General features: G+C 47.5%; 1 protein-coding gene across 1 annotated transcript in view; it reads right to left on the bottom strand.

Moving 5' to 3' along the window:
* The window catches only part of WDR37 (WD repeat domain 37), a 76702-nt gene that overhangs the window by 14332 nt on the left and 48419 nt on the right, over positions 1-13951 (bottom strand). The window contains exons 10-12 of the mRNA XM_058435408.1: positions 13079-13201; positions 12224-12458; positions 10473-10614 (exon numbers count right to left, since the gene is read on the bottom strand). Of these exons, the coding sequence (XP_058291391.1) occupies positions 10473-10614; positions 12224-12458; positions 13079-13201 (500 nt within the window). The remainder of the gene's footprint in view (positions 1-10472; positions 10615-12223; positions 12459-13078; positions 13202-13951) is intronic.

Raw genomic sequence — 13951 nt, 5'->3', positions numbered from 1 at the left:
GCTGGCTGGCTGGACAGCACCCAGAGGCCCACACCCAAGCTGATGACTGCATGCTGACTGTGACCAAGCACAAAGTTTAGGTGCAATAAAAACTGCCCATCATCCGGTTAAAAATGTCACTTTCCAAACTTTTCCCTTTAAAAGCATAAAGAAAACTGTTAACACCATGACACAAGGTGCAAAAGTGTGTTTACCTTTCTGAGCACACGATCTAGAACTCAGTGTTTAGTACCAAATCTCTCTCCCAGGTGTTTGGAAATAAAAGCACACAAACATGTCATCACTTCAAAGTGATCATTATAATTTCTCAACTGATTTTTTAAAATTTTGTTTGGTTACATGTGTGTTGTGTTTTCTTTACAAGAAAGCACCAAAGACCACATTTTGGGAATAAAGTTAAAATCGTTTGTAAAGAATTAAAAAGGAAGAAAACAAAAAACTTTGCATCCTCAAATATTGCATCCATGTTGAGATGATCTCCTGTTTTTTTCAATGCTGAAGTTTATCCGCATTGCAAACACTGCCAGCCCAGCACAAGGCAGAGCCACCCGCCACCCACAGAGGAGGCTTAATGGCCAGTGACGCCTCGCCTGTCAGCTCCTTTTTATAGCAACCAAAATAACAACAACAACAACAACAAAAAAAACAAAACAAAAAAGGGAAATGGGGAGGGGAGGAAAACTCTACGGGATTGCGGTGCGCTGAGGGGGGTCTGAGGGCTGAGGCTGAGATCTAAACAGGCAAATGTCATGACAGCAAAAGCCTCTTGCAGGCACGTCTATTCACCCACGGTCTGCACAGTGAGGGCCCACGCTGGAACGGCCTGGTGTGGGTTCACCCCCCTGGGTGTGTGCAAGGGAATACAGCAGCCAGGAGAGGGCCAGGCTTTGGAATTACACTGCTGGGTGAAAAAACACATGAACAGAAAAGAACTTAGTTCAGGTGAAAAGCACTGACTTCCAGCTGCAGCTCCTGGTGGTTAGGACAAACACAGGCAATCTTGGAGCTTCTGCGGGTTCCGTTCGTTCCAGACCACGCTGTGAGGTGAAGATTGCAGTAAGGTGGATCACAAGAGCTGTCTGGTTTTCCGGTGCATACAGAAGCTATAGCCACACCATCCTGTAGGCTGTTAAGTGAGCAACCACATTACCTCTAAAAACGCAACGTGCATTTCTTAAGTAAGACAAATTTTGCCACTAAAAAACACTAACAGTCATCTGAGCCTTTGGTGAGTCATAATCTTTTTGCTGGTGGAGGGTCCTCCCTCAATGCTGACGGCTGCTGACTGATGAGGGTGGTGGCTGCTGAAGGCTGGGACAATTTCTTAAAATAGGACAGCAATGAAGTCTGCTGTAGCAATTGACTCCTCCTTTTACAAAAGATTTCTCTACCGCATATGATGCTGTTTAAAAGCATTTTACTGGGGCCGGTCATGGTGGCTCACGCCTGTAAACCCAGCACTTTGGGAGACCAAGGCAGGTGGATCATTTGAGGTTAGCAGTTTGAGACCAGCTTGGCCAACGTGGTGAAACCCTGTCTCTACTAGAAATGTAAAAATTAGCCAAGCGTGGTGGCAGGTGCCTGTAATCCCAGCTACTCGGGAGGCTGAGGCAGAAAAATCGTTTGAACCTGGGAGGCGGAGGTTGCAGTGAGCCAAGATAGTACCACTGCACTATAGCCTAGGCAACAGGGTGAGACTCCCATCTCAAAAAAAAAAAAAAAAAAAAGGCATTTTACCCACAATTGAACTTCAAAACTGGAGTCAGTCCTCTCAAACCCTACCACCGCTTTACTACTGAAGTTTATGGAATATTCAAAATCCTTTGCTGTCATTTAAACAATGCTCACAGCATCTTCACCAAGAGTACATTGCCACTCAAGAAACCACTTTCTTTGCTCATCCATAAGAAGCAGTTCCTCGTCCATTCAAGTTTATCATGAGATTGTAGCAATTCAGTCCCATCTTCAGGATCCACTTCTAATCCTAGTTATCTTCCTGTTTCCACCACACCTGCAGTGACTTTCTCCATTGAAGCCTTGAACCCCTCAACATCTCTCAAATTCCTGTGACATTTTGACCTTCTCCCATGAATCACAAGTGTTCTGAATGGCAACCAGAAAGACAAATCCTTTCCCGAAGGTGCCCAATTGACGTTGCCAAGGTCCATCAGAGGAATCACTATCTATGGCAGCTATAGCCTTACGAAGTGTATTTTTTAAATAATAAGACTCGAAAGTCAAAATGACTCCTTGAACCATGGGCTGCAGAATGGGGGTTGTGTTACCAGGCATGAAAACACCATTCATCTCCTTGTACCTCTCCATCAGAGCCCTTAGGTGCACTGTCAATAAGCAGGACAATTTTGAAAAAAAAAAAAACAAAACTTTTTTCCTGAGCAGTAGGCCTCAACAATAGGCTTAAAATATTCAGTAAACCATGGTGTAAACAGATGTGCTCTCATCCAGCCTTCGGTGATCCATTTATAGAGCACAGGCAGAGTAGGTTTCACATAATTCTTAAGGGCCGTAGGATTTTCAGAATGGCAAATGAGCACTGGCTTCAACTCTAAGTCACCAGCTGTACTAGTCCCTCATAAAAGCATCATCTGTCCTTTGAAGCCAGGCAGTGACTTCTCTAGCTAGGAAAGTTCTAGATGGCATCTTCTTTAACAGAAGGCTGTTTTGTCTACACTGAAAATCTGTTATTAAACACAGTCATCTTCATCAATGATCTCAGCTGGATCTTCCAGAGAACTTGGTGCAGCTTCTCCATCAGCACTTGCTGCTTCACCTTGCACTCTCATGTTATGGAGACGGCTTCCTTCCTTAAACCTCATAAACCAACCTCTGCCAGCTTCCAGCTTTTCTTCCACAGCTCCCTCACCTCTCTAAGCCCTCACAGAATTGAAGAGTCAGGGCCCTGCTCTGGATTAGGCTTTGGCTAAAGGGAATGTTGTGGCTGGTTTAATCAATCCAGACCATTCAAACTTCCTTCATATCAGCATTAGGATCGTGTTCTTATCATTCGTGTGTTCACTGGAGTAGCAGTTTTACTTTCCTTCCGGAAATTTTCCTTTGCATTCAGAACCTGGCTGTCCGGTGCAGGACGCCCAGCTTTCAGCCCCTCTGCCTTCGACACATCTTCCTCACTAAGCTTCGTCATTTCCAGCTTTCAAGTGAGAGACACGCAACTCTTCATTTCAACACTGAGAGGCTGCTGTAGGGATGTTAATTGGCCTAATTTCAATAGTGTTGTGTCTCACTCAGGGAGTCAGAGGCCTTAGGAGAAGATGAGAGACGAAGGAATGGCCAGTTAGTGGGGCAGTCGGAACACACACGATTTATCGACTAAGTTCACTGTCTTCTATGGGCAAGGTTCCCAGGGGCCTCAAAACCAATTATAACAGTTACAGCAAAAGTCACTGACCATCCTCACATAATCACAATGAAAAAGTAAGAAATATTGTGAGAATGACCAAAATGTGAGAGAGAGGCAGGAAGTGAGCATGTGCTGTTGGAAAACTGGCACCAACAGACCTGCTTGGCCAGGGCTGGGCTCCACAGACCTTCATTTGTAAAAAAAACATCAATCTACAGAGTGCAATCAAACAAGGTATAAGAAATAGCCACCAAGGCACGTGCCTGTAGTCCCAGCTACTCGGGAGGCTGAGGCAGGGGAATCGCTTGAACCCAGGAGGTGGAGGTTGCAGTGAGCCGAGATTGCGCCACTGCACTCCAGCCTGGGCAACAGAGCGAGACTCCGTCTCACAAAAAGAAAAAAAAGAAAGAAAGAAAAAGAGAGAGAAATAGCCACCAACAGCTGAATTCCTGTGACACACCGAAATTTTCAAATTAAGCCTTTTTATTATTTCTAAGAACAACACATACAACTTCACATTTCTGCTGTATGAAGTATCTAAAATTGCTTTTCATATAAATCAGTACATGCTGGGTCACTAACAAACAGTCAAATAAAAACAGCCACACAGTTACGCCAACTAACTACTATCATGGTAAAATTCCTGCTATAATACAGAGATGCCATAACACAGAGTGAAAAGAAATAAGACACCTCAAAAGGAAAAGGCGACTGGTCCTTCTAAACACGTAGGACCAAAGCCTTCAGCAGCTCACAGCACGGCGCTCCATCCCCATCCAGCAAAGGTTAACGACCACACGTTTCAGGGAACTCATTTCGCTACGCTTTTCTTTCTTACAGTGAAGCAGTAGAACTCAAACTCCAGTCTTTCAAAAAGGCACAGAATGCAAGTAAAAGTATGGGGATTACAGTAAGAAAAAAATGAAAGTGGGGAAAAATCTCTCCTGGAAACTGGATCACAAAACCGGGCCAGTTACCCTTAAGCCTTTAGAGCTACTTCTTGCCTTAAGAAAACCCAATATACAGCAATTCACCTTAACTAGAGAGTTATTTACATTACAAAAGACATTAGATTCTAATATACTATACTAAAGAATTTATGCTGAGTTCCTACAAGTGAAAATAAGCCCTAAAACTTTGAAAAGCACATTCCACATCATGTTAATATAAATTACGTGAGAAAGGGTATTTTTAGTCACATATGTTGAAGAAATACTGCCTCTGTTTAAGAGATATCACTAAAAACACCCTGCATACAACTTTTCAGCCCACATCAACAAGAACAGCAAACTTCCTAAGAACGCACGTCTGACTTTTGCTTTCAATGCTCAGGAAAAGAACTAGCGAAAAGGACTCAGGATCACCCTGGAAAACCGACGGAGCTACTTCCTGGATGAGCAGGCAGTCCTGTATGCCTCAGGCCGGGCCCTGGGTGAACATTCTCACCTATCAGGGTGCCAGGCCCCGTGGGTCTGGGCGCTAACACGCTGGATGCGCATCGGAGGCTCACGGATGTCCTTGGCGATGCCGTGGCCACTGCAGAGAATCCCCCGGAGCAGAGGGTCTCTCAGAATGACATGGTGGCAGGGAAGGCAGGAGACCCAGGGTGTGCTCTTACAAGTCATGTTCAGAACGTCCCAAACAAGTGATCAAATGGAACACACACACACAACCTGGCCATTCCTCTTAGGAACTAAACCCGCACCCCGGACCTCACCCAGGTGTGCTGTGGCGCAGATGCACATCTCAAGAACTAAACCCGCACTGCCAGGACCTCACCCAGGTGTGCTGTGGCACAGATGCACAGCTCTACACATTTCTAAGGATCATGCACTCTGTAGGTTTTATTTGTCTATTGGCTCGAACCTACAAAACCCATGCCAGAGACAAAGGCAAGCGTTACTAAGAAGACGCCACAGATGAAACATTTTTGTAATATGACTCATTTCCTGCTTTTCTCATTATGAGGCATGTGTACAGGCTTACAGCTGATCTGATGTCAGGAAAGAAGAGTCTGTGCTCAATAAAGGCATCCACGGCTCCACCTGCTGACCAAACCCTCATCCTGCATGAGCACAGCTGAGGAAGCGCCAGGCCGGTGGGGAAGCTGAATGTCCAAGAGCCCAGCGGACTCGCCCCGACATAGCAACAAAATTAGCACCAAAGAGAGATCTTTTCAAAACGTATTTTTGTATGTACACAACAACGAGATATGCTAGTTCATGATAATTTGAGTAAGAAAAAAGAAAGCATAAACGATCTGAGTAAGCCTGGCCCAGGCAGGTCTGGTCCACGTTCACCTCACCCCCACGGTTCAGGTGCATGGAAGCATAGCCTACAGCTTGGAAGACCCATGTGGGAGAGAGGGCACACGGGAATTACACACTCCACCTTACTCTACGCCCACACCTGATTCCAATAGAAAGACATAAACCTTAGGAAACCGTATTCATAGGTCCACATTAATAAGAACTCTTTCATAACAGTTACTACATTCTTCATAAGTACAGCTCTCTAAAAAACAATCATTGTTTCATGTATCCACTAGCTGCAAAAATGTACCACAAATTAACCAGATTTTTTTTTTCTGAGACGGAGTTTGGAGTTTCGCTCATTGCCTAGGCTGGAGTGCAACGGCACAATCTCAGCTCACCACAACCTCCACCTCCCAGGTTCAAGCGATTCTCCTGCCTCAGCCTCCCAAGTAGCTGGGATTACAGGCGTGTGCCACCACACCTGGCTAATTTTGTATTTTTAGTAGAGACAGAATTTCTCCATGTTGGTCAAGCTGGTCTCAAACTCCCAACCTCAGGTGATCCGCCTGTCTCGGCCTCCCAAAGTGCTTACAGGCATGAGCCACCACACCCAGCCTAAGCAGGTATTTTAAAGATGCCACCAGCATTGACTACACTTCACAGTCAAATGGCCAAGACCACACGGTTGCAACAGCCTTAGAAGCGAAAATATGCACTTGCAATCAACTCTGGTGATATAAATACAAAAACTTTTCTTTTTATACAAAACAAAAATAAAATCTTTCAATTAAATATGGCAACTGAACAGAGACAATACAGGACTAGAAGGGTCTTAAATAACACAAGAGGCACCTTGAAGGCACCAGGAGGGACTGCTCTGGAATGACCCCCTAGAGCCAAACCCTCAGCAAACCACCTGGCCTCCTCATGCCTCGGTTTCTCTCTCTGAACTGGGGTGATGCCGGGGCTCCAACAGTGCCTGGCACAAACCAGCAACTCACCAAGCCCTGGCTCCACTGCATCCTCCTCTGGACAGAATTCTTCGGCCTTTCCATCCTGCCCTCAAAGGGGACGGGCACCACAGGGCACACTGGCTTATCCCTGCAACTCCCATATCGGAAGCACATAGGAAGCTCCTCTGCTCTCTAGACACAAAACTACCCTCCTTCACCCAATTCTCAAAGCTCTGACAGATTTTTGTGCTCCATACAGATGACCAGAGTCAATGCAGTGAGAGCTGCTGGGTTGTCCTAGCCTGGGGCAGGGAGCTGTGCCAGGATGGTGGCACTTAGGGCCCTGCAGGTCCCACGGTGGGGTGGTGGGGGGCACTCAGAAGCCAAAACCAAAGCAACCACAGGGATCACAACCACTAACACCAACAAAGCGCAGGTGTCTATGCTCGCTAACACTCAAAAAACACAGTAACAACTAACCAGTGTAGACAGAATTACAAAGATCCCCTTCTGCAGGACTCAACGTAACAATGAGCTGAGGCCCTGGACCAAGGAAAGGTCACTGGGGAATTAACATCCGTGGAATAGTGTCGCTTCACTATTTGAAACAGGAGAGCACCTCTGGCAGGCAGACCTGCAGACGCCATCTTAACCGCAGGAGCGCTTCAGCACACCAATAGCACAGCAGAGGGGCACTTTAAAGGAAGTCATAAGAAAAATGCAGAATGAGGGGCATTCTACAAAAGAGCAGGCTTGGATTCTTCACCAAAAAACTCAATATCCTAAAAAGTAACAAAAAATAGGGAAAGGACCATTCTAGATTAAAAGAAGCCAAAGGACATAATATCTAAATGTGATGAGAGAATCCTGATTAAATTCTAGCTCTAAAAAAAGTATCAAAGACATTTTGGGGAGAACTGAGTAAATTTAAATACGGACCAGATAAAGGATGCCATAGAATTTTTACTAATTTTCTTATTTGAACAATGGTACTGTATTAGGAGAACACCTTTATTCTTAGAAAATGCGTGCTGGAGTTTTCCTTTCAAAGGGCTCAGCCAAAGAAAACATACAAGTGTGTGTTACAGAGTGGTGTGTACACATCTACAGAGACAGCAGTGCTGCAATACAACAACAGGCGAACCTAGGTGAAGGGGAAGTGGGCGTGTCTGTTACAGACAGGTGTGTATACATGTGTAAAGAGAGACAGCAGTGCTGCAATACAACAACAGGCGAACCTAGGTGAAGGGGAAGTGGGCGTGTGTTTCAGAGAGAGGCGTGTACACATGTGTAAAGAGAGATAGTGGTGCTGCAATACAACAGGTGAACCTAGGTGAAGGGTTAGTGGGCGTGGGTTTCAGAGAAATGTGTGTACACGTGTAGAGACAGCAGTGCTGCAATACAACAGGCGAACCTAGGTGATGGGGTAGTGGGTGTTGTGTGTTACAGACAGCAGTGTGTACACGTGTAAAGAGAGGCAGCAGTGCTGCAATACAACAGGTGAACCTAGGTGAAGGGTTAGTGGGTGTGTGTTTCAGAGAGAGATGTGTACACATGTGTAAAGAGACAGCAGTGCTACAATACAACAGGCGAACCTAGGTGAAGGGTTTGTGGGTACACTGTACTACTCTGTTGGTTTTTATGTAGGCTTGAAACTTTTCTAAGCAAAAAGCTTAAGAAGGCACTGCAGGCACAGGAATGAGACCGTCTTGCTCCTCCCGTCCTCTAGGCCTCTGACTGCCCTTCCAGTGAATTCTCATGAGGAACAGCAGGGCAGTCATGCGGCCCCTCTGCCCCGCCCTGCACAGTGTTGCCAGGTGGCGGGCCCAGGTCCAGCCAGGGCTTTGCTGTGGGGCCCCTCTGCATCTGGTGGACGTCAGGGAGCACCACATCCAAGCTAACACGCGTGTGAAGCAGCGCTCCCCGAGCTGCAGCATCTTCCTCACCAATGAGCTGGCCTGCAGCAGGGTGAGGCCCATGTGGCGGAGCTCATGGGGGCCCAGCTCAGCACCTGCTGCACCCTGATGCAGCAACAACACAGTGCTGTGTTCAGCCACTGACTGCCAGGAGGTCTGTATTACTGTGGCTACTGCTGACAGAGCTGGCAGAATAAACACTGACCTGATGTCAGGACGGAGCAGTATAATGTGTGTGATGCCCCCAGAACAGACCCAGGCTGCCATAAAGATCTCTATGCATGGTCGTGACTGCTGCCTGCTCCTGTTCCAGCCTCAGAGTCAAGGAATTAGCTTTCCAATCTCAAGCTTCTTTTTAAAAACGTTGTCCTGGCCAGACGCGATGGCTCACACCTATAATCCCAGCACTTTGGTAGGCCGAGGCAGGCGGATCACCTGAGGTTAGGAGTTCAAGACCAGCCCAACCAACATGGTGAAACCCCACCTCTACTAAAAATACAAAAATCAACCAGGCGTGGTGGCGGGTGCCTGTAATGCCAGCTACTAGGGAGGTTGAGGCAAGAGAATCGCTTGAACCTGGGAGGCAGAGGTTGCAGTGAGCCAAGATCTTGCCACTGCACTCCAGCCTGGGTGACAGAAAGAGACTGTCTATTAACAAACAAACAAACAAACAAACAAACAAAAAGTCCTATTTTCCTTTCCAACATCTTACTAACATTTTGAACATTAAATCTAAAACTTAGTAACTAACGTTAAACATATAAGACAGATTTTCATATTTGGAGTTCATTTATAAACCTTTCAATGCACGCTGCTTATCCAGACGTCGGAGTGGACGGCAGCACTGGTGGGAGGTAGGGGGGTATGGAGGAGCGAGGAGCAGCCGGGAAGATCCCACAGGCATGGCTGGCAGGAGACTTGCCAGTGGACCACAATGGGGCGTGATGGGGGAAAGGGGAGCAGAGATTAAAAGAGAAGAACCAGGGAACACTCTAGGTAGACAGCCCCCATGACTGGGCAGACGGTCTCATCATTGACTGAGCAGGGCCAGACTAGGGGAAGGAGGCGGTCGCAGAAAGAACTGAAAAGTTCTGTTAAGACCTTACATGGCCGGGCGCGGTGGCTCACGCCTGTAATCCCAGCACTTTGGGAGGCCGAGGTGGGCGGATCACGAGGTCAGGAGATCGAGACCATCCTGGCTATCACGGTGAAACCTCATCTCTACTAAAAATACAAAAAATTAGCCAGACGTGGTGGCGGGTGCCTGTAGTCCGAGCTACTCGGGAGGCTGAGGCAGGAGAATGGCGTGAACCCGGGAGGCGGAGCTTGCAGTGAGCCGAGATAGCACCACTGCAGTCTGGCCTGGGCAACAGCGAGACTCTGCCTCCCTTACGCTTGAGTTGCTGGAGAGAAACCCAAGCAGAGAAGGACACACTGGATTGAGGGTCTATGTCTGTGTTTGCGCGTCTATGTGTGTACCTTCTCCCAGAATATACCACGTAGACACATGTAATAACAAAAACTAGATGGAAAAGATCCAGGAGACGCCCCGTGGGTAGCGGTAACAGCTCCTGCGGCTCCCATGGTGGCACGGCCAGCTCCAGTGCTCAGCTACAGGCCCTGTGGGTAGCAGTAACAGCTCCCGCGGCTCCTATGGTGGCGTGGCCGGGCCCAGTGCTCAGCTACAGACTCTGGCAGCCCTGCTCTTCTCCACCCACTCCCCCATTCTGTCTGCATTAAACTTGAGAGAACATCGGAGGGTGCCTTCTCTTAATCTCCTAGATCCTTTGAAATAGCCAAAATGGAGCTAAATGTTTAGAAGAAGAATAGCAGAATTTGAAAGGTAGTCGTTTTTTTGAAAGATAGTAGAGTTGGAAATACTGAAAATTAAGGCTAGAATTAAGTTTTCATGTCAACCCACAGAACTTTTTCATGACTAAAGACAGACGTCTAAACTACCGCAACTCACTCCGTGTGTCCCTGGAAAACATTCACCGAGTGGATGGAGGGGTCCCTGAAATCCCAGAGACGGAAAGTCGTGTCGCGGGAGGAGGTCACCACGAGCCGCTGGGTGGGGTGTGTGCAGCAGTGCGTCAACTCCTGGTCGTGCCCTGTAACCAAGATGGCAAAACACAAGGTCATCATCTGAGGAGCACACTGAGAGAGAAGCTTTTCAACAGCACAAGAACCCAAGAAGCCATCTCTCTGAGAATGTGAACCTGACCTAATGGAATCACTCAGCAGCATGTGGGTCACAGTGGGGCAGGTTTTCCCTCAGAAGCTAAAGTCCTTCAGCCGTCCATGTCAAAGGAACAGAAAACCAAACAGGTGCACAACCCATTTTCTCACCCTAACAGCTAGGAGGTCAGGCAAATTAACAGGTTGAATGTGAGAACCACTTCAATCTTCATTCTTTGCTTAGAATATCTTCTAATGATACAACGCTATGGGTCCTCAGTCAAATACAATCTTTAATGCTCATGCAGGAAATGCGCTTAGAGACAGATTCGCAGAAGCAACCTCAGTAGGCAGAATCCCAAGATGGCCCCAAGCCACCCCCACCCGTTACATGCCTAACACCCTTCCCTTCAGTTAGGGCAGAGCCTGTAAATAGGATGAGATTATCTTTCTGGTAATTATGATACATGATAAGGCAAAAAGGATTTTGCCGATGTAATTAAGGTCCCTAAATGAGTTGACTTTGAGTTCATCAAAGCGAAGATTGTCCTGGGTGGTCTGGCGTAACCCTTAAAAAGGGTCCCAGAAGTTGGAGAGTTCAGAACAACAGGGGAGCTCCAGCTGCAGAGGAAAGCGGCTGCTGTGTGGGAAAGGCATGCCCTGTGCAGGGACCCCCGGGCCAGGCACAGCCTCTGCATGCCCAGAAGAGCCCCTGCTGGCAGCTGGCAAGAAGACAGGGCCTCAAACTCCAGCTGCAGGAAGGAGCTCCTCCAATGACCAGCAGACTTGGAAGAGCACCACAGCCTCGGGGAGGTCCTGACCAGGCAGCACCCTCACTTAGGTCTTTGAGGCCCCAGGGAGAAGAGCAGCTACCACGGGCCCAGAATTCCTGACCTGGGAAACCATGAGGCCGTCAATTCCTGTTGTTTTAAGACACTAAAATTGTGAAAATTTGTTACAGAGCAATGGAAAACTAATACAACTACCATATGTCCAATATCTAGATACTACATGCTACAATTTAAAACCCCTGAAGATGGCCGGGCACGGTGGCTCACGCTTGTAATCCCAGCACTTTGGGAGGCCGAGGCGGGTGGATCACGAGGTCAGGAGATCGAGACTATGGTGAAACCCCGTCTCTACTGAAAATACAAAAAATTAGCTGGGCGTGGTGGCGGGCGCCTGTGGTCCCAGCTACTCGGAGAGGCTGAGGCAGGAGAATGGCGTGAACCCAGGGGGCGGAGCTTGCAGTGAGCCGAGATTGCGCCACTGCACTCCAGCCTGGGCGACAGATCGAGACTCTGTCTCAAAAAAATAATAATAAATAAATAAAAATAAAAAAATAAAACCCCTGAAGATAAAATAAATTTAGCTACCAACAGTTCTATTATTAATAGAAAGAATCTCCAAAAATTACCACAGAAGAGCCAAGAGGACAGAGACTCATTCTGGTCAAGAAGTAATTGGCAAGGTCAGACATAACCCATGGACATAAACTAACATGCACAGCCAGGAGGCGGCGGACTCAGAGAACCCAGGCACCTGTCAGAGAGTGAACGAGCTCGGACGTCTCCACGTCATACAGGTTTGCCGTCCGGTCCCAGGAGGCAGTCACGGCCTGCTTCCCCCCAACCAGCCAGTCGGCGGCGATGACCACGCCCTGGTGGCTCTTGAGGGATGTCAGTGGCACGCGGATGGTGGGGCAGTCACTGGACACGTCCCCATCGAGGTCGGGCTCGTCCTTGTCAGAGCACTCTACTTCATCTTCCCCAGATATCTGCTGCCAAAGGGAAGGCCAAAAAAGAAAGATATTTCCTGGAAATCTTGAGTTTCTTCTGACATAGCTACAAAATAGATGGTTCTCATTAATCTCTTGAGGACATATCCATCATGATGGCCACCACTAGGAGCCCAGTGCTGGTCACTGTGATGAGTATGTCCTCCTCTGACCCATAACTGCTGTCCATGAACACCCATCAATTCTATGACCATCTCGTACAGAAAAAAAGTGGAATCCACAACATCATCAACTGAACTACCGTTTATTTCCATGCATCAACAGAATGGCAAATAAAATGATTTTCAACATTTAAGTTTTCATCAGTTATTAGTAGAAATGCAATCTAAAACTAACCAAATACAAACAAAAATCAGTAATTTATCACATTACAAAAAAGCATTTTCATTCTCAAGAGGCTATTTAAAATATACTTAGAATTCTATTGCTATAGTCATGAGACTATTTTCCTTAGTAACATCAAGCCCCCTGTCAAAGGCCAAGGCTAAAACAAACACATTACAGCCAGCTCTGTAAGAAAATCTGTATATGCATCCAACAAATATTTATCAGGGGCTGACAGAGTGCCAGTCCCCACCCCCAGCCTAGGTGCTGCTTACACAGTGCAGAAGAGGCCAGACGGCTTCTGACATGCACACATGCAAAACTATGCTCAATCTAGCAGGTAGGAACTCTGGAGTGAAGACCCCTGGTAAAGCCCCTGCCCTCAGAGAATTTATGTTCTAGCAAAAGAAAGAGACCACACACACACGTTAGTATGGGAAGGTATGTCATATGCACACAAGTACTAGTACTGGAACTGATAAAGTTTGGAAATTTGTCCCAGCTCAAATCTCATGCTGAACTGGAATCCCCTGTGTTGGTGGCAGGGCCTGGTGGGGGTGTCTGGCTCACGGGGAAGGATTCCTCATAGCCTGGTGCTGACCTCACAATAGTGGGTGAGCTCTGAGGAGATCTGGCTGTTTGGATGTGGGGCACCCCCCGCCCCCGCCTTGCTCCTGCTTCCATCACATGAGGCCTTCTCCCGCTTCGCCTTCTGCTGTGAATGAAAGCTCCAAGCTCCCTGAAGCCTCCCCAGAAGCCAAGCAGATGCTGGTGCCACGCTTCTTGTACAGCCTGTAGAACCAGCCAATTAAACCTCTTTTCTTTATAAATTACCCGGTCTCAAGTATTTTTTATAGCAACGCAAGAATGGCCTAACACAGGAACGTCATGAGCACGTACACATTACTAGGGAATGCACATCACAGGGACGCACAGCAGCCCGGGAACGCATGTCACAGGGACGCACAGCAGCATGGGATTACATGTCACATGGACTCACAGCAGCATGGGAACGCACGTCACATGGACGCACAGCAGCGCCAGATCACAAGTCACAGGGACGCACAGCAGCACGGGAACACATCACATGGACACAGCCGCACGGGACCACGTCACATGGACGCACAGCGGCACGGGAACACGCCACA

The sequence above is a fragment of the Hylobates moloch genome, unplaced genomic scaffold (assembly GCF_009828535.3).
Source record: "Hylobates moloch isolate HMO894 unplaced genomic scaffold, HMol_V3 SCAFFOLD_2, whole genome shotgun sequence".
Lineage (NCBI taxonomy): Eukaryota > Metazoa > Chordata > Mammalia > Primates > Hylobatidae > Hylobates > Hylobates moloch.
This window is presented reverse-complemented; position numbering and strand designations above follow the sequence as displayed.